At 35.3% G+C, this 27,206-nt stretch overlaps 1 protein-coding gene across 6 annotated transcripts in view; it reads right to left on the bottom strand.

Annotated features, from left to right (window-relative positions):
* RPS6KA5 (ribosomal protein S6 kinase A5) overlaps positions 1–27,206 on the bottom strand; it is an 81,760-nt gene that overhangs the window by 46,652 nt on the left and 7,902 nt on the right. For 3 of the 6 annotated variants that reach the window (XM_037393834.1, XM_037393839.1, XM_037393836.1), the window contains exons 2-5: positions 22,340–22,411; positions 10,633–10,851; positions 5,841–5,956; positions 5,037–5,144 (exon numbers count right to left, since the gene is read on the bottom strand). In XM_037393834.1, coding sequence (XP_037249731.1) covers positions 5,037–5,144; positions 5,841–5,956; positions 10,633–10,851; positions 22,340–22,411 — 515 coding nt within the window. Of the gene's footprint in view, positions 1–5,036; positions 5,145–5,840; positions 5,957–10,632; positions 10,852–22,339; positions 22,412–25,787; positions 25,935–27,206 lie in introns of those variants that run through there. The other 3 variants (XM_037393838.1, XM_037393840.1, XM_037393835.1) reach the window with 2 other exon arrangements.

Raw genomic sequence — 27,206 nt, 5'->3', positions numbered from 1 at the left:
AAGATACCAGGCTATTTAACACACAGATCAGTATTTCTTCCCAAAATGTGATTTTTAAGTGGCATATTACAATACCAAAAGAGTATCCTTAGAGCAGTCCCTGTAAGAAATATCATCTGACTTGCATGAATTCTTAATGGCACTTTGGGATTTTGGCATCAAAGTCTGGACAGAATGTATTCTGTGATCCAGTCTTTGCATTAGTGCTCCAAGCTGAGAAAGCACAACCATCTTTTGTGATAAGCATTGAAAATGGGACACCTCCTGGGCTAAGGCACAAACAGCCATCTGATCACTGATGACCTGTTTTTGCAATTAAATGAGTCCAGTTCAATTGTGTGCCTTTAGAGTGCCTGGTATGTTCTCAATATTCAATTTCAGAACACTTAAAACACCAACAGTAGTACACCAATTAAAGCAAAAAGGTTTTGCCATTGTTTCATGTCCTTTTCCAAAATAAGGGAAACAATGACTAATTGTCCAGACAGATCTATAACCAATGCTAACATATGTCAACTAACTTCATTATTCAGTTTATTCTTTCTTACTTTTTTACTCTTTGTAGACATGTAAATCTACCCCTTATGACTGTGTGATGTCTGCATCACTGAACAATTAACTAAAATGCAAGCAGATGTAGTAAGTCATCCCCAGCATGGATTATTCTAACATCTTTGCAAAAGAGCGAGCAATGTTCAAAGGATGTACTATCAGATTTTGAAGATCAGACATTACCACTTTAATTGGACAATTATAAATGGTCTTGTAAAGGTAAATGCACAGATAATCTAACAGGTCACTCAAGTGAGATGACCGTTCATACAGCACTAAACAAGAATTAAGTTGTACTCACTTCCCTCTGTTCTGGACTACCTTTGAATTGCTCTAGCAATGTGTACAAATCTCCTCCTACTTCACCTACCAAAATCTGCAGCAGGCTAACCACCTTTTTATCATTTTTCCTTTAATGAAATTTCCTTTAAAGTATTTTAAAATTAATTTTCCTTCCTGAACAAAACGTTCACTCACCCAGCTAATAAATAAAACAAACAATTCAACAGTGAAAAGCACCTGACAGTTATAACTAAATTTGCAACTCTGATCAAGATACTTTCAGATGGGAAAACAATAACGCATATGAACTATTCATTCTATGCAGACAGACATCCAAATATCCATCCAACTGACCTATTTACAATTCAATCATCCCTCAATACAGACTATCTACTATTACATATTTATTACTAAGGTATTTGTATGCTCTCAGATACATTGTTTGAAGACTGACAACATTCAGTATTCACTACGTAATTTTTCTCAAGCTTCATTAAGCAAACACAAAAAGCTTCAAAATAAACAAGCTAATGCAGAAGAAATGCACTAATGCAGAAGAACTGAGCGTTTCACTGTACTCTGGAAGCATACTTGTGGAATTTAATCAACAAGAAAAAAGTTAATTGTTACTCATGGTCCAATAAAATAGATTATTACTACATAATTCAATGAATGTGTTCAGATTATTTTTTCTAGGATATAAAGGTCTCCATATATAGTGAAGTATGATTTTTAGTGTAGTTACAGAAATAAAGGAAATGTGGGGGGGGGGGGGGGAAGATTAAAAAAATTAAAAACTCCAGAAGATAAAGATACTACACAAGAAATAAAATGGCAAAAAACCCCCAAACAACCCACCTTAGGGGTGTTGGGTTTTTTTAAAGGTAAATGAAATCATAGAATCATTTAGGTTGGAAGACACCTTTGAGAGTTCAACCATTAATCTAGCAAGAGCCTTGAAAAAAATAGCAGCACCAAAGTGATCGCACTTACGCAATGAACAAAACAGTGTTGTAGAAGTTTCACTACAATGTCTGTCTCAGTTCTATCAATTCCCTCCGACCCTGATAATAATTTGTATTTATGTCATGTGCAAATATATTCTACAACCCAGTCAGACAGGAACTCAACTGAGATGCATGAAAACATAAGGCTAAAAACTGTCTTTTTTACACCTATTTTCTTTGCAACTCAGATGACAGCTAAAAAGTACACTAGCTTTAAATTCATCATAGGACTAAGAATGCAAATGTTGTAAAACTTAATACTAAAAAGGTACTAGCCATTTCAATCTCTTCATCTCTTACTTAATCCTATGCTATGGTTAGGCTTGTCCAATGGTAGATCTTCAGAGGTAATAAATAAAATTTGAGTATCAGAAGTAATTTCATACCCAAGTACCTTGTGATACTGACCTATCCTATGTGAAAATTCATTTTTATTCAACTACTTTATTCCAGTCAGGTCATTTCTTCTTTTTGCATGCAAATGCAAGCATATGGACTTAAAGATACAACAAGGGCAAAACCACACTGTCATTTCACTTGTACAAGACAAAATTCAGTTTTTAGCAAAACAGTAGTATAAAATGTTTTAGAGCCCTTAAAATCACACTGCTTTCAGCTTTTATTTGTAATTCTTGCATGTTATAAGCACTTTCACATAATAATTGTAAAACAGAGGATACTTGACAACACACTCTTCACACTCATGCTTCAGTAGCTGCATGGTAGAATCACTGTTTCTGTTTTCCTAGAAGCCACATGCATTTGCTTCCTTTCACTCAAACAATGCCCAGGAAAAGCAGCTTCCCACCTCTTCATTGCTGACAAATCAATTAATCTGCTATAGTTATTATAGTCAAGAAATAGTACACACTTTTTATTATAAAACACCTTCTATTAGTTTCTATACTTGCTCAAGTACCTGGAAATATTTAACAACCATCAGATTAAAGCAGGGATAATGAAAACATTGAGCTATGATGTTTCCTAGCAAGAATCCCTAACTACAAAAGCATCCAAAATTCATAAATACAAGGTAAAGAATTCTCTCTGATAAGAATTCTCTCGGATAAGAATTCTAAACATGATACATGCTTGTAATTGCTGATGATTTTTATACATTTTTAACCTAAATATATCTTTTTTTTTTCAGAAAATACAGTCTAAAGAGGGGGGAGGTTACTAGAATAAATTCCACTTGGATAAGTATACTTTCTAAATGCAAAGTTCTTGCAAAAAGCAGGGTGTGCCAGGGAAGAAGCGTGAAGAAAGGGGGAGAAAAGAAAGCATACTGCTCTGATTAAATTGCAAATGCTACATCTGATTCACGAAGTTGTGAAATTTTATTTAAAAGTGCTACCCAATGAACTTAAACAAAGCTATGCAGTTAAACAGGGAAAATTTACCTCTTGTAAGTACATTAGTTCAGAAGTGTAAGTTAAGTATCTTTTGTAATGCAAATTGCAAGTGTTCTAGTAGTAGCCGAATTGTCTACAGATAAAATAGTATGAAATATCAACTTCTATGTGTAAATGCATCATTCTAATCATGTTTAGGATCAGTAGCTAAATTACAATAACACACATGAAAACTAGTCAAGTGCAGACAATTTCTTAGATTTGGAAAGCAATTACTTTTTTCCTTAAAAGAAATAACAGAAATGTTGAGCTTTTCTGACAGGGAAGACAAATATAAAATGTGAAAGAGAGTATGAGAAAAAGGGAAAAAAAGGTTAAATGAAGAGACTTCTGAGGTATATACTGAAAACAGAATGGATTAGAGTCAGATGAACCAACAATAAATGACCAAGCAGCAAGACTGCTTTATTTGACTGGAGAAAGAGGAATCGAATCAGAGTGTGGGAAAAGCAGACAGGCATCTCTGATGCTGACCCCAAGTCCTCCCCTTTCCTTGCACTGCTTGTAAATGACATTCCAAAGGTGAGCATAAATAACAAAAAAAGTATATTTCCTAAAACCATCTGTTTTAAGACTTAAGAACGTCATAATGAATCAGGACCTTCTTAATTACAGGGAAAATTTCACCTTCATTCAACTTCAGCTCAAAGGCTCAAGACTGTTCCTGCACATCAGTGCAGTAGTACCATTCCATGTACTTTGTCTCTTGTGCCCAACATAGCTTCTCTCACAACTCTGAGGAGGTCCTACTCTCCCTAGCCACACCTTTTACCATCATTCCTTCCTGCTGAAAACTGCATCTCTCTGTACTTCCTCTCTTGCACTGGTCTGGCAAGCTGCTGCTAATCCCTTGTCATGCCAGTTGAACCTCCCCTTGGTTTCATGCCGTAATTTAAAATGAATATACTGATATTATCTGCACTATTTCCCTGCTTCAGAAAGTAACATTTCATAGCTCTTAAAATGGTACCTCCCAAATCCTACCAGACTCCATTTGAAATGCAAATATTCTAGAGGAAACTACCAGTTATCTATTTTTAGAAAACCCTTCTGCTGCTTCTAACAAAGACTTTCAGATCTGCAATCCCAGATTTCAATACCCCTGTACCTGATGTGAAAGCCAAAAATTAGCCATTTTTAAATTCTCTTAGAAGTAAAAGCCTGTGCAATTTCAACACTCTGAAATCTAAAAAGTGTATTTGGACATAAAACTGTACTTTACAAATAATTATCAACCAACATCAACAGTCAGAGATCACTATGTTAGATACTATGCATGTATTTAATAAGAGATAAGCTTTTATCCTAAAAGCTTGCAATTAAGCTTATCAAGTGACACAAAGACATGAGAAAGACAAGATAATAATACATTAATTATTATTAGCAGAAAGAAGAGTCATAGCACACCATTTGCCTAGTCACTGCAAAGTATTAGCACAGTCAAGTTTTTAACAAGGCATCTGAAAATGATAACATTAGCGGCTTTTCAGACTTATGGGGATCTCTCCTTTTTCACATAAAGGGCAGCAGAAGGGTGCATGAAGTCATTTCAGGGAAAACTAGAACAGACAGACGTGTCTGACAACACTGGCAGACCAAAGACAAATGAACTGAAAGCTCAAAACGCAGTAAAACGACTACTAGATTTTGTTCTATGAATTAAGAATCTAGTAGGCAGTTTTTCCTCCCCTCTCAAATGGGTTTCTGATTTCAATCAGACAGAACCTAACTTTGATCTTGCTGGATTCTGTCCACACTTACTGAAGACTCAAATACTCACCTCATCGGTAAGAAACTCCTTACTCAGACCAAAGTCTGTGAGCACCACGTGGCCATCAGAATCGAGGAGAATATTCTCAAGTTTTATGTCCCGATATATAATCCCCAACTGCAAACAGAACATTAAAAAAAAAGCTATTTCCAAATCAGCATTACCACACCAATGAGACAGTTGAATCCATTTAAATATGAAGGTAATCTGACACCTGAAAGTTGCACCTCAAAAAGAACAGTTTAAAAATGCCTTTGAAGAAATACCTTTGCATGACTTTAAAATTTTCAGAAACTACACTGTGCATTAATGTCTTTAAATTTAAAGGACATACTATATCCCTTGAATCTAAAAGTGACTGAATACTTGCTGTGGTGTGCAAAACTCAGTTCAGCTTTCATTAAGAATGAAAATGGACACTTCTGTCATATGTTCTAGACCATACGTGCTTTGTAATAGTCTACAAATCTACTTACTACCTCTGAAAACCGTAACACTTTTCATATCTACAAGTTACATCAAAATTTCAGATCTCTGCTGTTTAATTGTATCAAACCAAGGAGAACTGAACAATAGTGCAACCCAACCCTGTTCATACTGACTACAAGTTAGTTTTACTGACATACACCATTTCATGAGGATTACTATAAATTAACAATCATTTGTCAATAACAACACACTGCAGACAAAATAGACAAGTTCCTTTGAATTTAAAGCAATCTAAAAAATAAGTTCTCCTCACTAACTTTATATGATGTGAAAAGAATACAGTTGCAGTTCCACAAAATGAGCAGTAGAATACAGTTACTTTACCTTGTGGAGATGCTCAAGTGCCAAAACAATTTCCCCAATGTAAATTTGCACCTCATTTTCTGAGAATCTTTCTCGCTGCGACAGATGAGTAAACAATTCTCCTCCATTTATGTAGTCTAAAAAGTAGAACAAATAACCTTTTAATTTCACTTTCTGACAACTTAATTTTCTTAGTGTAATATTAATAGGTACTTTGCAAGTTATTAACTAACATGTTCTGGGATCAGATGTTATTTATTGTAATTCAGTAATATTTCAACACATTGTACAACACACAATTTCCTCCTTAAAGGACGGATGGAAGAACACAACCAACTTTTAAATAAGCAGCAAACCCATAAAATAGCCTCAAATATTCCCAAATTATAAAGATTATTTTTTGCAAAATCAGACTTTTCATTGTTTAGGAATGAAAAGTAAGGAGTACAAATGATATCTACAAACTGAATACTTGTACACTAATGAAATACTTAAAAGCAACAAGGCAGACTGACTTAAAGAAAGGCAATTCAGAAAACATATTCGGTGAAATAATAAACTATGGACAATTACAAATTATACTCTTTGCAAGGGGAACTTTAATGGCAAAACTCACTGAAGGAGATTATTTCCACATACATTCCGACATGGAAACAACACTTTTCATCCTTTGCAGGCTATGACACAAGGGTTCTCTCACATTCAGGGAGGGGGAAAAAATTATTATGACAGAGCTCCACTGCAACACAAACATTTTAGATTTGGACCTGTTTATGCTAGCAGTGTACACTAAAGGCATTAATTTCAAAGCCCATAGCCCCCATACTGTATTTCAGGTCTACATGTACAGAGCAGGGAACATGCCCCAAGACATCTTACTCAATATTTTCTTGCATGTGGTTTCTACAGATTCATTGGTATAATACACAAATCCATGAAAAAAGTCCAATCCTTTTCTAAGTTAATACTTTGAAGGATAAATCATATATACAAGTTACAGATATTTTGATCTGTCTCCTCTTTTTAGTTTTCCCGTTCTCTGTTTGGGAAGGAGCATTACCAGAAACAAACAACGCAAGGAAGATTTACCAAGATCAGTAAGCATATCAAAATTATAAAAAAGTATAAATAATCCACATTTTACAACTGCTTTCTTCCAAAAAAATCTCAGCATTCTAATCATGGAGAAAAAGGTAACAGAAATAAATTTTTAAAATATTTCTAATCAGAACTGCTAACTTAGTACCAGTAAAAGCTTAATTCCCAAGCGCTGTTCTAAGGACTGTGACATACAAACCAAAGCTGCCACAGGAGTGGCAGAACAAGCCTAATTCTATTCAGGTTATAACATTAACCAAAGCCCAATGAAACAACCAGCCTTCGAATTCTTGATGCTAGATCAAATGCATCACTGACAATGGGGGTGGGGTGGGGGAATATTATCAATTACTTCAATATAAACTTCATCTGACAGCTCAGGAATTTGGGGTTTTTTGTTTGTTTTAAGTATTAGTAGATTAACCTCTTGTGACAAGCATTCCATAGAACCAGTACTCACACTGATACAATACTTGTTCTTTCAATGACAGCTTAAAGTTAACCTAAAAACTGGAATCAACTCCAAACCCTGTATTCTGGAAATCTGGCAGAAATGCAGCTGCATGTTTGCACTTGTTCCAGACTAAATTCTAAGACTATATAACTCAACAGCAAAGAATTGTATTAAATATTGCACCAAGGCTCCAATTCTAAAGCCTCTTGAAACTGAAATGACATGTTACTCATACACCAAGTTCAACTAGGTACAAAAAAAAAGGCAGAGATTGGTTTCTCCAAAAATTCAGAAGTCTCTGAAACACAAATTCCCAAACTAGATCAGAGGACTGATTTACAAAGACTCACATAATGAGACATAAAAAACTTGCAACAAACAGTTTGTGGTTTTTTGGTCAGGGAGGGTGCAAAGCCCAATGGAATTATAAATTAGCTTTAGGCCATATTAGGTAGAAGACATCTTCACTGTTACAAAAAGTGATTAAAAGTATTTTTTAAAACCCCACAAATTAGCCCCATTTTCTGCTAAAAAAGAAGGAAAATAGGACCTTTCTGGCCCTAGCTGATATTCTGAGAATGGATTCATGTAGGCTTTGTGGGAAAGCAAAAAACCAAACCAAAATGCCTTTAATTATACATTAGTTTTGCATTTCTTGCTTTAAACATCACCATAACATTTTTTTATGGTGAGCATATGCCCAGTTTGTACTATCTGCAATGCAAGGTTCTTCAGAACTCCTAGGCTCCCTCCTCTGACTCTTACGAGACTATGATGCCAAGCTTTTTAATTTTGCCTTTATATAAAGTTTTTTCTGACCTTCTAATTATTGTTGTCACCTAAATTTCGCTATTACTATATATTTATTTTTAGGTAACTACATCCATCTTTGGTATGAGGTGTTTTTTGTTTTGGTTTGCTGGGGTTTTTAAAAATATTTCTAGTGGGATCTAAACTGCACTCTACCTAAAAATATCTGATTTAAATAATAGTACTATAATATTTATAATACATGTTCACATTTTGTCTCATTTAATCTTTCAATATTTTTCTAAATTATTAATCAATAATGTAAAACAAAAAAATTAAAATATGATTATCGTAATTATTAAAAGTTAACATCAAGGAATCAAAGCTATCTATATATTTCTAACTTTGTGTCTAGCATTTTCCAGTCCATGACAATACTTTACACATTTCTTTAATGTCCTAGTCAGAGGACTCTGTAAGAATCCTTACTAATTTACAACTCCCATTTTCAAAAGGAATCTAGTGAATACCCCATTTAAGCTTGAGCTCCTCACTGCAGTATCTAAAACTAAGGTATAAGCACAGAACATCTTCCTAAGAATTGATGGCCAGTGGTGTAGATTCATATAACATTAATAACATTTTATTAATTTAATATCTAAATCAGCCTGTTAATAAAGGTTCAATAAAAGGAAGTTATGAGCTAAAAGAAATTGCAAAACTTGTACTTCAATTAAAAGACCACCTACATGTTCAAATAATTCACTACAAAAATGTATTCTGCATCCAAGCATAAAACTGTTAATTCATTTTCCAGTTTTTTTAAATACTCCAAGTAAGCAGTCTTTAAAATTGTTTGTAATTTTCTTAAAAATCCATCTTTATATACCAAACAAAATTTGCTGCTGATCTGAAAGGTTAAAACTTTTCTAAATTTAGAGTGGTACCAAGCCTTACAAACCAAGCTCTACTTTCAGCACAGAAATGTGTGGATTGCCTCTTAATATCCAAAAATTGAAACATGCAAGTATCTCAAATACTCAAAGGTCAAATGGTTTCATAACAAAGTTTTGGCAGCAAATGCTTCCTGGAGCAGTAAGGCTGAAAGCTGATTTTAATATTCTTTTCTAGCTCCTGAAGTGTTTCTCATTATCAGGAAAAAAACCTTCATCTTCCTCAAAAAGGCAGGACTCTTCAAAGACAATGAAACTGGGGAACAAAGCAAAATGAATTTAACTCCTTACCCTCAGCGTCTTTCAGCAAAATGTTGCTGTCCTGAAAAAGGATAATGGTAGGGAATAGAGAAACACACACATGCAGAAGTTTTATCTTAGTTGAAAACCCTAAGAAAGCTTCTGATCAGTCTTCTGACAGCCTTGCAAATGCCACAGAAAGAGATGTGGCTCTCCACATCAAGATGGAAAGCAAAATGGTAAGGACATAAGTGCAATGAAGAACATCCTAATAAGGCTTGCTATACAGTAGTTCATTATCAAGCATATCTCATAAATGGAGATTTATGAAAGTTACTGGTAGAACTTAATGAAATGAAGTATCACAAAGCATAAAACAAGAAACTGATTCACAATACAAGTATTTTCACCAGCATTTTACAGCAGGAAACCATAACAACAACTTGTAAATCCCAATGTTGTAAGAAATCTGACCAGAAATAAACAAAAGCACAACCATTAACTGTCATGGCCCACATTATAAGTGCATTTGTTCAGAAAAAAACCCTGCCTCATATGACCTTGTAGTTTGCAGCATTTCACTGCTAAAACAGCATGTTAACTCATCAGCATAGTGACAGGTAGCCCTATCCTCTCAGACAGATGACATTTCAAAAACACTAATCACATTGAGGACAATATACAACTGTTCTTAGAGTGAAACTTGCAGCATGTTTGAATGACAGGGCTTTCTGCTGTTTAAATATTTCTGTACTTTTTTTCTTCTTTCCTACCAACTAATCCCAGTAACAAAGTCATGTTTGTCGTCCCTCCTTACCAATAACCTCTGTGCCACATACACAAAGGCAGCACGTAAAGAAAAAGAAATGGAATCCCTTTAATGCCCGCATTCGTACAAATTAAGAACTTTTTCATTCATGGTAGCAGTTTGAAAGTCTGTAGAAAACTAATGAAGTATATAATAATGGTTTAAAAAGTGCAAATCAAAATTTCATCTTCTAGGTAAGTTCAAGAAAGTATTTCTCTGATTTAGGTACTTAAGGTCAGATACATTTTTTTGCTGCACATAAGTCACTGATAATACTTCCTCCCACCTCCAAGTCAGAGTAGCACACTGAAGTTCAGTGTCTGTGTTTGTGGATTTTCTGTTTGTTGAAGATTAACAGTATTTTACTTCCTATATGGTGTCTCATGCAATCTCCAAATACAGTACATAAAACCACATGAAAAAAAACCAACCTACAAAACATTGAGATAAAAGGGCAGATATATATTTATTTTTTTTTAACACAAGACTAGAGTCTTGACAACTACTCACCTAAAATGAGATGAAGCTTTGTATCTGTCTGGAAGGCATAATGTAACGTGACCAAAAATGGTGATTGCCTAATGTGCTCCAACACTTGTCGTTCTGTCCTTGTGTGCTCAGTTGTTTTGGCTTTTTGAACTATTGTTGCTTTCTTCAGTACTTTCATGGCATACAGCTTTCCAGCATCATGGCCGCTTACTTTCCTTACTAGGAACACTTTCCCATAGGCTTAAAAAAAGAAAAAGTGGGGAGGAAAAAAAAAAAGAAAGTCATGTACTCATACTACAGGTCTGGCTGATACCATTACTATTTTCAATTATTCATTGTTATGGTAAACAGTAAGCACTCCGGCTACAATCTTCCAGAACACTTCTTTTGTTTCAGACTGAGATTTTCTGAGCAAAATTTCAACCAAACAACCTTAATGACATAAAACAAGAGTGGGGAAAATAGTTTCAGTATTTTAAAACTAATTTAAACACTGCTGATTTCTTCCTTTGTAATAACCTAAAACTCCCATACCTAGAATTTAGAATTTAGTCTGGAGCAAGAAAGACGTTACTTTTTGACCTTAAAATAGTTTGCCCATATTGCACAACTTACATGCTTTCATTACTGGTTTTATAGCACTGAAGTTCTAAAAACCCATAGAAAAGCCAATGAATTCTTCCCATCAGTATTTAGCCCATAAGAACATTCTAAGTTCCTGAACTTAAACTGAGAGTAAACTAGAGGAATTATCTCAAGAAGAAAGGTTTCTGAACAAAAACAGTAAAAGAAATAGTCACCAGGACCAAAAGGTAGCATTTCCAGAGTTGTAAATCATTGAATCTATTGTGTTTTATTCTCATATCCAGTTAAAAATACACTCCATACTGGAGTAATAAGTGGCAAGTGTAGACATTTTTTTGTGTGTGTGTGTGTGTGTCCCTTTTTTTTTTTTAATAAAAAGGGCTCCTGGGAACTGTACAGAAGGAAATTTGATACCTCTACTAGGCAAACCTGTAGAAACAGTAAATGTCAGAATTAGCAGATACACAAACAGGATACTATGTGAACAAATGTGTTACTTTTGAAGACAGTAATAATTATTTATATTAATAATTGCTCAGAAGAATCAGGAGTAAGGAACAATGATATGGTTGACTTATTTATATTTCCAAGGTACTTAAGTTCCCTTACAAAAGGGTCTTAAAAACACTGAACAGTCATGAGTGCAGAGTCCTCTGATGAATGAGGAACTGTATTAGCAGTCAAAAAACCCCAAAAGGTTAAAAATATTCAGCTTTTTCAGTGAAAGGAGGTCAACAAAAGAATTCACTCTGCTTGATTCAGTCATATATGAACAGTGAGGAAGACTATTTTCTTGGTTTAGTAGATTATCCAATACAACAGAAATCAAAGCTGACACTGAAAACTGTACCACAGTATCAAAATATTAAGTAGCTGAAAAATAAAATGGCAGATAAGATTCCAAATAGGTAAATGAGTAATCCACATGAAGCAGGATAACAATTAAATGTACACAGTGTTATAATCAAGGGAAAAAAATAAAATACCTGGACTTACCACAAAAACCTTATTAGAAAACACCAGTGGTAAACCAATATGTAAATAGAACAGTAGAACTCCAAGGAAAGTATTGAAGGGAAAAAATAACACGTATGTACTGTCCCCCAAGCCTTCAACACAAAAGCAGAAATCCCTTACACTGTGGTATGAAACCTTTGTGTGGTCCTATCTTGAATGATGCACACTATTTCAGTCTCTCCTCTCTTCTGTTCCCAGCTCCACCACCCCCCCATCAGAAAAAAAAAAAGTATAAGAGAACATTAAAAAAATACATAAAAGCATAAAAGAATTTTTTTCATTATGAAGGCAACTAAACACACTTAAGACTTTTTTTTTTCTGAAAAAGTAGAGTACTTATGATGCTAGACAGTTAAAAATAAAAAACTATATGAAGGTAAGTAAAGAACAATTTTATTACTTTTAGAAATTAACTAAGGTAACAAACGAAATCATTTGGTATCAAGATTAAGAACTGCCCAAAACTCACAAATACGCAGTTAAGCTGTGGAGCTACTGTTACGTTATGCTGCAGATGTCAAAAATGTAGACAAGTTCAAGAAGATTATATAAATCCTTGTGGGAGAGGAAAGTATACCAAGTGTTGCTAAACACAGAAAAGAATCTCTGGCTCAGGCAGACCCCAAACTGCAGGCTGCTACAAGTTCACTAAGGAACACCGCTGTATGCCTTCTCCATGTTCTTGTAGGGTCTCCTTAAGCCATCACGAGAGACAGAAAACTGCATCAGCTAGATGTTTCGTCCAACCTCTGTAACTATCTTCACACTGGTTTCTCAAAAAGAATGCTCGAGCATCTCAAACCTGTAAATACACTAGACAGGGTATACTGTCCTGATGCAAGACACTCAAATTTAGTCCGGTCTTTAAAAATGCTATAGCATACACTGCTCCCAGTAAGTAATTACATGTAATTCCAGATTTATCCTGTTTTTTTCAAGACAGGTAATAGAGAGTTTTAAATTACCAAATGACATTGATTTTTTTTCTACAACCAAGATCTGCTTTATTCAGTATACAGAAGTGGTTTTGCTCACATAATGAACAATCCTTTGTAAGAAGTTCTCAACCTGACTCATCAAACCCTAAGGAATCATGCTTGCTTTCTTTACAGAACCCATGACTCTCAATAAGAGCTTTCATAAAAGAAGTTTTCACAACAACTCTCTCAAGAATGGCAAATAAGAGTCAGAATAGGTTAGTGTAAACATATCTTTCTACTTTGGGAGACAATTTTTTTCAAGATGTTCAGTATTATATTGCATTCCTCAACTCTAATTGTAGTTACGAGATCTCAAGCATTCTAAGTTGGGCTCAATGGTCACCAACTGGTTATCAAGAAATCGATAACCACAGATATAAAAAAATACTTTAGTAAAATAGTTACGGGTCATAAATTCTGTCATGATGTGCAGAAGTGGTCTGAATCAAGGTTATACAGACCAAAATATTGTGACCAAAGTAATACTGTCATGCATATACACAATTTTAATGTTATTAACCTACTTTTCCAATATTGGATGTTTATTTTTAGCATCTCAAAAACAGACCCCTCCTGCTGAAAGCACTGGTTTTCAAGAACTGCTTCCAAAAGCAGTAAGTTCATCTTTTTAAGGAGTTACTTCTCTAAAAATGTAGATAATACTTCTGCATTCTACTAACATAGAACAAAAACAGCACTTAGGAACAGCCTTAGCTTGCATTTCTCAACTGCTTGAGGGAGCAGCCCCTTAGTTTTCACTGATTTTCAGCTGGAACTTAGCACCGAACTTCCTTGTGCCTCTCTGAGAAGCCTGCTTTAGAGTATTATACAGAAGTTTCCTTAGGTTCCTGGAAAATGGTAGTTTTATCAAGTGTGGGAGAACAGAAACTTAAGCTAAATCAAAATAAAGGCCCCTAGATTTTAACACTTTGCTACCTGTATCTTTAATCACACTTTACAAAAACACACAATAATGCATCTTAAGTGGCAGAATACTAGTAGCATATTAACAGCACTTACTACAGCCTTACATACAGCATAGGGTAAAATTATCCATTAAGTGTAACAGTTGTAAGGAAATCTCTAGAAACTATACTGGTGTTATAAATGAATCCGCAACATAAAGCTTTACCATGGTACAAATTATTTCTTTAGGAATCTGAAAAGGACTGACAGAATGATGAGGATTCTCAGCAGTTTTGATGAGAATAAATCTTAAGTAGCACTATTTTAATCAAATGACTCATGATATATTCAGCACCAGAATCTCAGATATCACCACGAGAAATCTACTTAAGACAACACTGCAAAAGTCATTCATTTTGAGTTGCAGCAAGAAGGCACATAAGCTAATTAATTGCGAGAATACCCTTACTTGACAATCTTACCGCAGAAAAGCTTTTCTAACTTCTCAGCCACTTTTTAATGTTCGTTCTCATAAAGTCTGATGCACATCTCAACTACTTCCAAGGCAGAAATATTTAGCCAGCAACATATTCCCCCATAAAGAAACACACATGGAGTCACCAAATATTCACCCCCAAAATTCATTAAAAATATTTTAAATTATGGAAGAACTAAAAGACTCTATAATCACATTTTTTTTATATATATATATACACACACACACAAACTATGTTAGACAGGCCTTGCAGTTTATTAAGAGGAATAAAATAAAAGTGTCAAGTTAAAGAAAAAAGCAATTATTAAGTTGCAGATTGACAGATATGAGGCCTGTAAGATAAGAGGTTTCATACTAGTAATTTATACCAAATTACCACTTAATTTGTGAGGCAGAAAAATTTAATTGGGAATTGAACTTTCCTTTCACTTCTGCCTTTTTCATGAATACACATTACCCTAATTAACAACTCAGCAAATCATTAGAATATTCTAAAGTACACACTTGCTGAAAGACAACTAATTAAAAATATAAAGTATTTTTTGCTACTTTATTCTTTCTATAGAAAGGCAAGCACTTTAAGCCATTGCATCATGACACCATTCTCTTCTTACAGAGAAAAAACCAAGTAATTCTTATTGTTTATAGCACACAGGATGGTTTATGTGGACTTCTAAATCCATCAAGACTTGATGTTTGTATACAGAGAGTTTTAAAGCAATGTTTTCAAGTGTTCACATAAGCTACACATCTTTCTTAAATTACTTTTTTACTGTGAGTGTAAGAATAATCATGAGACAACAAAGGAAAAGGCACAGAAGTACAAAACATTTAATGATCTGAATAAATTTCACTGTATTCTTGCATGATATTTGCCTAATAACCTCTTTCCTCCGCACTTTATTCTTATAAAGAATTTGGAGGCAGAATTCTCACTATGCAGGTATCTGTCCACATGAATTAAAAACTGGGATGTGGCAAAGTTGGAAAGGCATACAGCCCTAGCAGCTAAAAACAGGAAAGAAAAAAAAAGGAGCCAAGCAAAATCCTTAATAATAATAAAGATCAAATAATAGCATTCTGAACAAGTATTTCCATTTTTTACTGTCTACCACCAAACTGTCAAAGATAAGGCATTGTCACCCTTCCTTAAATATTAGATAGGCAAGAACTCTTTTCAACATCATTATTTCCCCAAGAACAAGTTCCCTGTCCCATTGAACAAGAGAGTATAAGATGATAAATAAGAAAGGCAGAAAGTGACAGGAGAGGGTCAGATGCATCTTAAAATGTACTTTCTGTCAGCATTTGCTTTTGTGCTTTTTTACCCTTGGCTTTTTAAAAAAAGTTAAAGTAAATAGGTATGGCAGGCAATACAGCCTAACTTATTTTTCTGTTTTAAAGAAAATGAGTTTTTAGAAGGTGGCTCTCATATCTAAGACAATCTACACTGAGTAATTATTACAAAAAATTAAGGTAAATTTTCTTCAAAATTGCTTTGAAGGCACTGCATACTGCTGAAATCAGATGCAGTCAGAACAATAAACCAACAGCTACCTGGATCATCTTCTTACTGCTTTCTTTCTTAAACAAAGATTGCATTTGCTATTCTCTCCAGTTATACTGAACCACCTCTGATATTAGTTCCAGTAAGAATCTTGGCTACAGATCTCTAATGTCCAGATTCTTTCAGAAGTCTCTGATGGATGAGTGTGACAAATATGTCCAGGTTCTTAGATTGAACACAGTCCCCACTTTTCAGTCTGCTCTCCATACAGAAAAATAAATTTCCTATTTCCCAACTCTGTCTCTGATTATCCATCCCACCTTCCATTCAGCATTCATTATAGCTATCCATAGCAAAAACTGAGTAAAGTATTAACCAGAGTTTGGAATTATTTTTAGACACTGCCTAATTTTGGCTCACTCTCCTGAGCAGAGTAACCGCACTTCTTTCTTTCTCCTCCTTTTATGAGAATATTTTATATTTTCTTCAATATGCTTTGAAAGATCTAACTTGCTTTCAGCCTTAACTTTATCAGAATACTTTCTGACCTCTTAGATGTAACTTCATTATACCTTCTTATATAACAAGATTTTTGAGCTGATTATTTAAATCTGACATTCATCCTACCAGTTTTCTTCCCTTCATATGAATATATCCTTTCAGATTCTAAGTATATTCCACATAAGGAGAATACCCTTCCTGTATAAGCACTTAATTCCAAAAGATCGTGTATAAAATATTCTCTTTTATATATGGCTGTTATATTCTTGTTTCTAACTATTTTTGTCTTCATTAGTGCACCACAGTTCAAGCAATAGACTGTATTATTAGAGCATATGCTCAGGAACCACTTGTATTGTTGCTTCTTAAGCACAGCTGAAAGACTGAGTGAAAGTGGCATTTATTAAAATCATGAGAGGCAACAATTGAGTAAAAAAAAGGAATAATCAACGTGCAGAAAAATGTATGACCCAGAATGCACTCTACATTAATGTTTTTTAATTTTAAAAACGCATTTACAAAAAATGAAGCAAATAAACCAAGTGGGCATACATACACCAACACAGCAACCTTCTCTTGCTGTTCCCTTTGAGGCTTTGGGAAGCAATTAGATTTCTTTGCTGCTACATAACCCTGTTCTATAGAATAGACACTAGTTTTCTGTGTTACAGGAAAAAGGCTTTAACTAGATAGGAGGGACAGCTGGAAACTAATTCAGTGGACAGGAAATCTGAAAATTCCAAATTAGGGAGGCTATACAGTGACAGCAGGAAAAAAGGACTTAAAAACAAAAAGAGACTGGCATTTCAGAAAGCATATACCGAGTAGAACACAGGCAAGTCAGAAGTCAAGTAAGCAGCAATTTGCTCCCAGAGCAACAAGTACATTTTTAATAGCTTTCTTAGCAGTGGCATACTGTCATCTATGTTGTTTTACTGACTCAAATGGGCAAGTTTATTCTATTAATAGCTCCTTAACACAACATAAAAGGATCCAACTCAGATTAAAAAGGCAAACTCAGATTTTTGCTTCCTTGTATTTTCCTGTGAGGCTCAGGTCAAAAGAGGAACATGTATACTATGATGTTCTTTTAACACCAAAAAGCAAAACACAACAAGCATGCTTCTAATTGAGCACATACAAGAACAAACCAGACAAAGGAATGAAAGAATTATGAAATTATGGCAAACCATAGTGTGAAGAAAACATTGTCACCAAAAAAAATGAATAATCACAAGAAACATCAGTACACAAGGATACTATTTCTAATAACCTTGGTATTTTTGTGGGGGTTTTAAAAGATAAAACAAAAATGAAGATTTAAATTAACTTTCACTGCTGTTACCTGAAAGAAACCAACACCAAGTCTATATGTAATAGCAACAGTTTTGTATACTTAAACAAGTGATCACTTAATTTAACATATTGTATCATCTTTAGTCATTCCAGTTGCTTCATAACAGACTACACTTAAAATACTGTCATTAGTTAAAATAGCATCTACAGTCAACACAATATGACTGTGAGGTTTCAATATATTCTGCCTTGCATTACTGTAGGTCATTTAATTATCAGATAGTTTGAAAACACTTTGCATGCTGCATAACTACAGCGAAGAATTTTAAAACAGCATCATAGCTTTCGTTTAGCATTAGCTATATTACAGTAATATCAATAATACCTACAAGCTAACACCAGGATAAGGCTTTCACTGCCAGAGTAGAGTTCTTGCCTAAAAATAACAACAACATGAAACAGAGGCCAGATGCCCTCTTCCTTGTTGTTCTTTAAACTGCTCCCAAAAAAAGCATTAGCATCCCTCTTGTCTCTGTGAATCATTTTGTCTAAGATGACCTCAACCCCCAGCCCCATGATCAATTTACAGAATTTACTAGCGTAAAGGAAGAGTAGTTCTCAAAATCAAAATAAACCAACACCCCGAAACCAAGAAAACACAGTTTTCTTTTATTATCCCGCCCATAATTTTGGGGCAAGTTACTAATGAAGATACAATGGGTATTTGAAGAGGTCTCCAGGTTCCAGGAATCATCCTGCCTTCCCTATAGGGCCTGATTAAAAACAAAGGAATAAAAAAAAAAAGACAAGGAAAAATACCCAAAAATCAGCCTCACACACACACACCACCACTTGAAAAATACCTGAAATACTTCAAATTTCTGAAATAATTAAATTACCATGCTTTTTTTCTGGCTGAAATGTAAAAGGCAACTAATAAGCACCTGCAACTTGCAGGCTAGCCAACAGGCAGTTACTGTTGAGAGAGATGGCATATAGCTTCACCATAATTAGATTGCCAGGTATAAACAGATAAAAATTAACTAGATATACATTGAAGAAAATATCCTCCTTTCTTTTTCTAATACAATAAAAACTACAGAATAAGATCATTACTATCAATACAGAAGGCATGCAAATATTTTCTGAATTTTTCTCATTTTTTGTGAGAACAGGCCTAAGGGACAGCAACTAAAATGCAGACAAGCAGTTTTGTACAAGAGAGTACAAATTCTAAATAAGGCCCTACCTTTGCATAGTATCACTGAAGGCAAGTCTGCAGTAAGAGCCTGCTCTTCTAAATATTTCTGACTTGCTATAATCACACTAATGTAAGTTTTCTTTATGCTTCATCTCATTCCCCCAAGTAAACATATATGCTGGTAACAAAGAACTGAGAAGTCAGAGTAGCTATACTCACCCCTCCAACCTCAATTCAAGTACAAGAATAAGAAGTTTCTGGGCTTAACAGGACCCCACAACTCATGACAACATATTTAAGATCTTGTAGCAAAGTTTGCATGCAAACAGGTGGTTAGTGTCTTAGGAATTTTCTGAAAAAACAACCTCTCTGCTTTGGGAGTTGTGGGGAAAAAAAAGCAAGGTACATTGCAAAGACAGACATATAGTCAGTTAGATAGCTAAATAACTGAATGTATAGCCCCAGACTTTTCACATGCAGCAGATACTGCAAGGTCTATGGCACTTAAGATGGAGCACTCGCACAATAATTCTTGCTATTGATAAGGTAGCTCTAGAACTTCCTAAAAACTAAGTTTGTAAAAATGTGTTTGTATGTCATTAAACTAGCAGCACCAGAGTCAATTTGTACAAGTTTTCTGTGGTTCTGTAACAGTAGTCCCAATGCTTACAAAAATTTATTTCACAGTAGAACATTTCAGGATCATCTCTGCCAAATGGACAGTATCTTCCTTCAGCTTCTGTTCTGCTCTGCTCTGCCAAGTCAATGAAAAGGACACAGAAACTCTTCTGACCATAACAAATAGAAATATACTGGAAGTAAAGATGGTGTTCAGACCTGCATCAAATTTTTGTTGGATGATATTTACAGAAGAAATACCTTAACACAGGTATATCCTATCGTGAAATAATGTTCTTTCAGAAAAACATCTTGCAAGAATGAAAGGGGATATTTGCTTATTGCAATCTCCAGAATGCTTCTCAAACTAGGAAATTAAACTATCATCAGCAAGAACATCTAGGAAGATTGCAGAATCTCTACTACTGGAGGCTTTTAAGAATAAACTGTTGTCAGGGATGATGCAAGTGTAAACTGACTGTGTCTTGGGCCAAGCAATTAGAGAACCTCGTCAAGTCCATTCAAGTCCTGTTTTCAGCAATTCCATGTTAATGGTAACACTGACAATGGTCACTTCCTCAAAAGCAAACAGAACTAGCTCCTTTCTGACCAGGTCATTTGCATTTAATGCTGCCCAGAAATTGGCAAACAGCAATCTCTGACACCTCTACTGCACTTGTCTTAGCTGTCGTAAGCTTAAGACTGAACAAAACTTCTTGACTGCCCTGATGGTCTAGATATCGAAAGAGAGAACCTCGGGCTATGACTGAAAATACGTATTTTTAAAAGTGCAACCAGCATTTCCTTGACAAAACAAGTACTACTCTTCCTACAAATGCCATTCCAGGATACCCAAGGTGTCCTTGGATTCCTAAAGTTAGTGGGAATCTTTCAATCAGTTCCTGAAATAGTTTGAAGCCTACTAAGACAGAAGATGTTTCTGCAGCAATGTGACTGCAAGAACAGGATGAAGACAGGCAAGCATGCTTCCTCAGCTTTTTTTTTCTTCACATGTACACACAGTCAATTCCACTGTCAACCCATTAAGCAGCCTTTTCTGAAAGGGGTCATTCAAAAATTACCCTGTTAACCTGAGTGAATAGGATGGCTTTGCACTATGAGCCTAAGGACTAATTGCTATGATTAAGAGTCTGCCAAGCCAAGAGAAATTTGCCTCATCTGTTCATGAAGAAGAGACAGCATGGAAGGTACCAACGAATGACAGATGACAGTTTAACAACAGCAAAAGTAGTACTTCAGAGGTACTGCCTAAAGACAGTAGGAGGAAGACAGGCTACTACTAGTCTGAACTTGAAAACTGACCACCAAAACTTAGTTTGTATTCCAAATGTAAGAGTTTGAAAGTAATTTTAAAGTGATCTCAGACTAATGGTAGTGGTAAGGGAAAAGGGAAAAATTCAAATATGGGACTGGTTTTCATACACACATATAATTAAAAATCCGGCCAATGTTTCCATCAGCAGGAGAGAGACATCCTCACATAAATGCATAATAAGTAATTTCATTTTTGTAAACTCCACTCAGACTAATACTGACCACTTCAGCACAGCTGCTTCCACCTATGAATATGGAACATATATTTAAGAATATTAAAAGCTTCCTTGCCTCTACCACCAAGCGCTGATGTTTAACAGCAAGGGTTGAGGTTTTTAAGCCTGTTATATTTTTCTGTTTCTGAAGTAATTTTTTTAAAAATTTGAATTTATTCTCAGCTGATTTAACAGCTTAATGAATTTAGGAAAGAATCTATATGACAGCTAAATGTGAAAATCAAAACCCTTTGCTCTTTTCAGTGACATAGCAGCTTGTGCAATTATAGCCTCACTGCTAGCCATTAATGGCTAATAACACCCCAAATTTAGTATCATAACTAAAAGCTTCTACAGACCTTGATGATAGTCTACCTTCATGATTATCCCAATCTACTCAACACTGCATCTGATGTTAATAGTGACATAGAAAAAGCATAAACACACTAAGAAAAATAAAAGTCATTACTTTCAGTTTGTGTATGCATCCCTTTAAGAAAGGGGAAACAAAGCTTTTTTGTTCGTTAGTCAGCAATCCTACAACATCTTACAAATCTCCAACATTGTGCTGAAATCCAAAATAAAACAGCAAATATTTTCCATCTTAAGTAGTACTGGGATTTGAATAGGATAGAAAAAGACTACTAGAGCCAATGCCAGCCCTCACACATACATAGTTAGAGCATCCTTTTCAATAATGTACTAACATTACTGGTTTTTTTCCAGAAATTTGTGAAAACGTAGTCTGAAAATCTAATGAAATTATCAAGATCGTGGCTTAACTTAGATAAGATTTTTTCACAAACTGTACTAAATTGTCACAAATGTCAAGCCATTTATCTTCCATTTTTTTGAAAAAATGCATCTTCAAAAGTGGTGTAAGCTAGAACATGTGACCTCCAATTTTGCACAATATTTGTGAGGGAGAAAAAAGATATTATGCTATGCAATACCAAAGTGATTTATTTTCCTAAACAATGTTCCAGTTACCAAAGCTTCTGCTAGAGAAAAAATTTATGCTTAAAAGTAATGCTTCCAATGTTCAACTTAGAAAAAAAGAGTACAGCTTACCCCCTGTTCCAAGAACTTTCAGGAGCTCAAAGTTTTCAATGCCAACTTTCTCTGCATGGCCTGTCAAATTTGCTGAAAGAAAAAAAGAAAAAAAAAATATATTCACATCAGATATGCAGTACACTGAAACATCATCCTGACACATTACTACAGCTTCAGTAAAAGTTATCAGATCAACAAAATAAGCAGCACTAAAAGGACACTCCATTTGCATACCATAATCTTTCAGTTTGAAAAGTAAGGGAGAGCAATCCATTTTCTTGCTGCTATGAAACGCTATAGTGTTTCCAGAGGTTTAAAAATCACAAAATCATAACTGGAATCCATCTAACTTGTATACACTGCCTTTCATCCTACTGGGTACCTCTGAAAAGAGTCTAATTCCACCTTGTCTGTAACTTCTAATTGCATAGTTATAGACAGCAATGAGGCCATCCCTTAGCCCTAGCACCCTGAATACTCTCATGTTCTTAGATTATATGGTGCTTGGGATGACACAAGCAGAGCTCAGGTAACTAACTATTCAGCATTTAACATAGTATTACTAAACCTATAAAAGCTCCCCACTACTATCAAATAGGAAAGATCTTGCATAACCAACAAGTCTGGAAAAATCTAAGCTGCTACAGAGTTGTTTAATTTCTTGGGGAGTTTGCAAGAAGGAGGTTCTACATTTATACAAATCTTATACAACTTTGAATTTTTGGTTGGTTTTTTTGTGGTTTTTTGTGTTGGTTTTTTGGTTTTTTTCTTTTTTTGTCTAACAGACATTCTTCTAAGCAGGGAGGTAAAGAGCCCTATTGTAAGCAAGAATTGTGCTGGATTGGTTTGTTGTTGTGTTTTGGGGTGGGTTTTTTTTTCCTTTTGTAAGTTGCTAAAAGCAACATCTTTCATTCCTAGCATAATATTATCCACCCACTTGCATCAATATGACTGCAGGCCATTCAGCAAAGCTGCTCACTGAAATGATCCAAGTTAAAAGCAGTAAGGCAAAAGTAACTAAGTTTGATTACTCTTAACTAAGCTCAGTTCCCTGATACACTTTAATGAGCAGCTGCATAAACACTTGCACTAGCACAATTAAGGATGCAGCATCAAGCAGCAGAAGCTGGCATGGCTGCTAAAAGAATGCCTCTCAAAGAGCAACTTCAAGTCAAACTGTATGTCTAAAGGTTAGTTAAAAAAAAGGCAGCGTAGGAAAGATGTGCAAGAAGCTTTCCATATCAGCACCACAGATTTCAAAGATTTGAAGTACAAAGATCTCTTAACCAAGAGGAAAACTCTTTGACAGGAGATGCTGCAATTAACTCTGTTCAATTGAAATTCTCATTTGGTTTGATATTTCTAAGTAGCTGTATCAAGACAGTGTACTTTCTGAATCAATTATCAAAATGTACAGTTATTCTCCATTCACAAAACTGCATTAACTCAGAACAAACAGAAAACTTAAAGCTTCAGAAATACACATCTCTGCAAAGAAGGAACAAGTACAAAAAATACAAATATTAAACAAATTTAAAAGCAAGGTTCACTACTTATTCCAACAATCCTAGGAACCTGTACACATACTCAAACTGCATCCAGTTGGGATAGGGTAACATTAGTGCTCTCATGCAAGGCACTGATGTCTAAAATATTATTTCAAATTCTTACCATTTATCTTTACAAGAGATTAATCAAACTTGGAATAAGTGCAGGCAGACCACTTGAAATCACTGGGAGATGAGAAAGTCTAAAAGAGCTTTCAGATTTTTTTTCTTGTACAAACAGAAGTACACATGACAATGATTTTTGCAAGTCTGAGGGAATCTACAAGCTATCCTAATATTACATATAAAAAACCCCACCAAAAAAAGCTCAAAACCACACAGCACAGTGGAATTATTATTGGAGAAATACTACTTTTGTGATCAGTAGCATTTTAATAACATGTACTAAGCAAGACTGTATCAGAATCATTAAAAAAAAATCAATGAGGCAATATGCTCCACATGAATTGAACTGAAGCTTGCTGCACTACTTTCACTGCAAATAAAAGAAACACTGTTGCTAGTGATACATCACAGTCATTGCTGAAGTCTGCAGTAAGGAAGATGCCCTCATGTGCCAAGAAAGGAGTAACAGCAGGTAAGGCAAAGCCAGACTGAGCTGGTGTCTATATAATTAGACTAGTACCTTGTGTCACAGTTAGAAAGCAGTCTGCCTTGAAGCAACTTAGTATTACATATTGCTCTTCTTAACAAGTACTGAGAATGGTACTCAGCGTGAACAGTTTCAAAACAGTGTCTTTCCTGCCAGGGAGAACAGGAGTCACGGACTATCCTAACAAGACCAGGGCTAGAGCACCCATGGTTTTAATGAAGCAGTGGATGTCACCGAAGAGATTCAGGACATAAAATTTCTCTAGATATAAGCTAACTGCTGAACTCCGAGCAGGGAGCAATTTTTCACTGAGAAATCCACTGATTTGGATCTTCTGTTACAGAGTACTCCAAAAAAAGCATTATCATCTCACATCTTTTAAGAGCTGTCAGCAGAAGGCTTTTCAATTAAACATCATTCTAGAAAAGAAAACAGTCATTTAATCCTATCATATTCTTGGAACCGAATAGGAAGACAGAGTGGAACACAGAAATGTTGCATCTCCAGTAACAAGCTGAAGATTTGTAGTGCTGGCTACAGTCCTAAAGCAATCCAATCCCTAAACTCAATTCATTAATCTAAGCTGTATCATAAACTCAATTTAACTGGTATTCCACATCCAATAGTGTTAGTAAAACCTTTCCAACAACTTTCATGAAGTTACACAATAAAAAGCTGAGTGATACCTAGTTTGAACTATTATGTACTTGTTTCAATGTCAGCAGTAATTTTGCACTATCCACTTAATCCCATTTTTACTTCCATTTAGGATATTTAATTGCCTTATCAAAAAAAAAGAAAAAAGAAAAATTAAATAGTATGAAGGTTATTGTAATATTATTCTCATAGTAAAAGGGAAAAATTACATCACAGATCAGCATATGATCACTATAAAATAAGTCCCACCTCCTCCTTTTTGCATTATACTGGGAGAAAAAAGCCATCCCACAAGACCAGATAGCTAAAAGGTGCTGTATAACACAGAGGTATGATAGGACACTTGAGATGTACAAACTTTATTGTTCCCTATAAAGCAAGAAGTAGCATGACCCTTTAGAAAAAAACAACAAAACAACCAAACACTGAAACAAAAAAACCCACCAAAACCCCCACACAAACAAAACCCCACACCCAGATCTCCAAAGCTACAAGAAAAGATTAAAAATTTCCAGAAAGTGCTTCTCCCAATACTACCATGGCTTGCTCCAACAGTTTCAGTTACTGCACTCAAGTCCATCTCTGAAAGTCACACCCCAAGAAAAGCAAGCTGAAGAGCTTGTGCCATATGCTTACCAACAACACTTACTAGAGCAGCTCTTTGTCTTCATATGCTGAAACCAGGCACAGCACTTTTCAACATTTTAGCTGAGATGAGGTGCAGTTTCTCCGGAACTAAAGTCATCACACCAACATTTCCTTCAACTTGCTTTCAGGAGTATACGTAATTTCCCAAAGATCAGTTATCCTATCCACCGGTTGCTCCCAGGAACCCAACTGACCACTGCTGGAAGATCTTCACAAGGAATCCTTTCCGCAATTACAAGACAACTGTTGCAAGTTTAGAAGCTTTAAAGGATTGCAACAAGAAGGCTACTGCTACTACAGACAGAACAGTTAAAGGCTTCTCCCACCTCACAGGCATCACCATGCTAGGATCAGTATCAGAACATGACCCAACAACTGCCCATGCAACCTGCATGAAGACAATGTAAATGTCAAGAATGCAACAGGATGTACACACCAGCATCTAGCTAGCATTATTTCTAGCAAGTAGTACCGTAATCTTTCAGTGTACACAAAGATGCTCTTCAGAAACAGTGGCTTGGGAATGCTCTTGATTTAACAATTGAGCACAAAGAAAGCAGTTTTGGAAATGGAAAATTTACTTCTTCATGCCCTTTTTTCTTCAAGTCTGTTGACACATCAGCTGAAGAGTACCAAGGAAGGGAATCAGGCTTGGACAGGAAGAAAGTACTGCCCAAGTCAACAGGATGAGCATTTCTCCACAAATGATCTGAAGTCACACATGACACAGCAGTATAAGGGATGGTGGTGTATCATGGAATAAAAAGCAGTAACCTGCCTACACCCTCTAGGAGACAAGCTAACTGCATAGGTGCACAATTAGGAAGAGCTTCCATTTACTGATTTTCTGCTGTAGTTCACAGTAAGCAGCATTAGACCAACACAGGTGAGTATACAGCTGAGGCAATAGCAAGATATAACAGATCAACCCAGAAACAAAGACTAAAGGGAAAGCCCAAGACATCACGGCATCCATAAAAACAATGAGGAAACAGTGGTACTGGTTGGAATTTTCACCTCTGAAGTAAAAAAGAAAGCAAATATCTAGAAATATTCTCACTGTAAAGACAAACCTCTACATGCAAGGACACCAATGCGTGGAAATCAGTACTGTCATTCTCAGCTCCCTGAAGTAGGACAGTCTGTTTAACTCTGGGAACCAGAACAAAATATTTCTGCTTGATGGAGGATCTCTAGATGACATAAGAAACATGACTGTCACCTGCAATATACCTGAACTTTGAAATGGCCATGTGTGAGCTAAGAACTGTGCAAGCTAGTACTGTGTAAAGACTATTTGTTTTTACTTGTACTTCTTAAGAAATAACATTTCAACAGCAGTTGTTTTCAAGTTAAAACGTGCTGTGTCCTCTGTTTGTGGACTCCATTGCATACAGGTTTTGAAGCAAACAAACGAAAG

This window comes from Falco rusticolus, chromosome 7, assembly GCF_015220075.1.
Source record: "Falco rusticolus isolate bFalRus1 chromosome 7, bFalRus1.pri, whole genome shotgun sequence".
NCBI lineage: Eukaryota > Metazoa > Chordata > Aves > Falconiformes > Falconidae > Falco > Falco rusticolus.
Note: the sequence above shows the minus strand (reverse complement) of the source record. Positions and strands in the feature narration are given on the sequence as shown.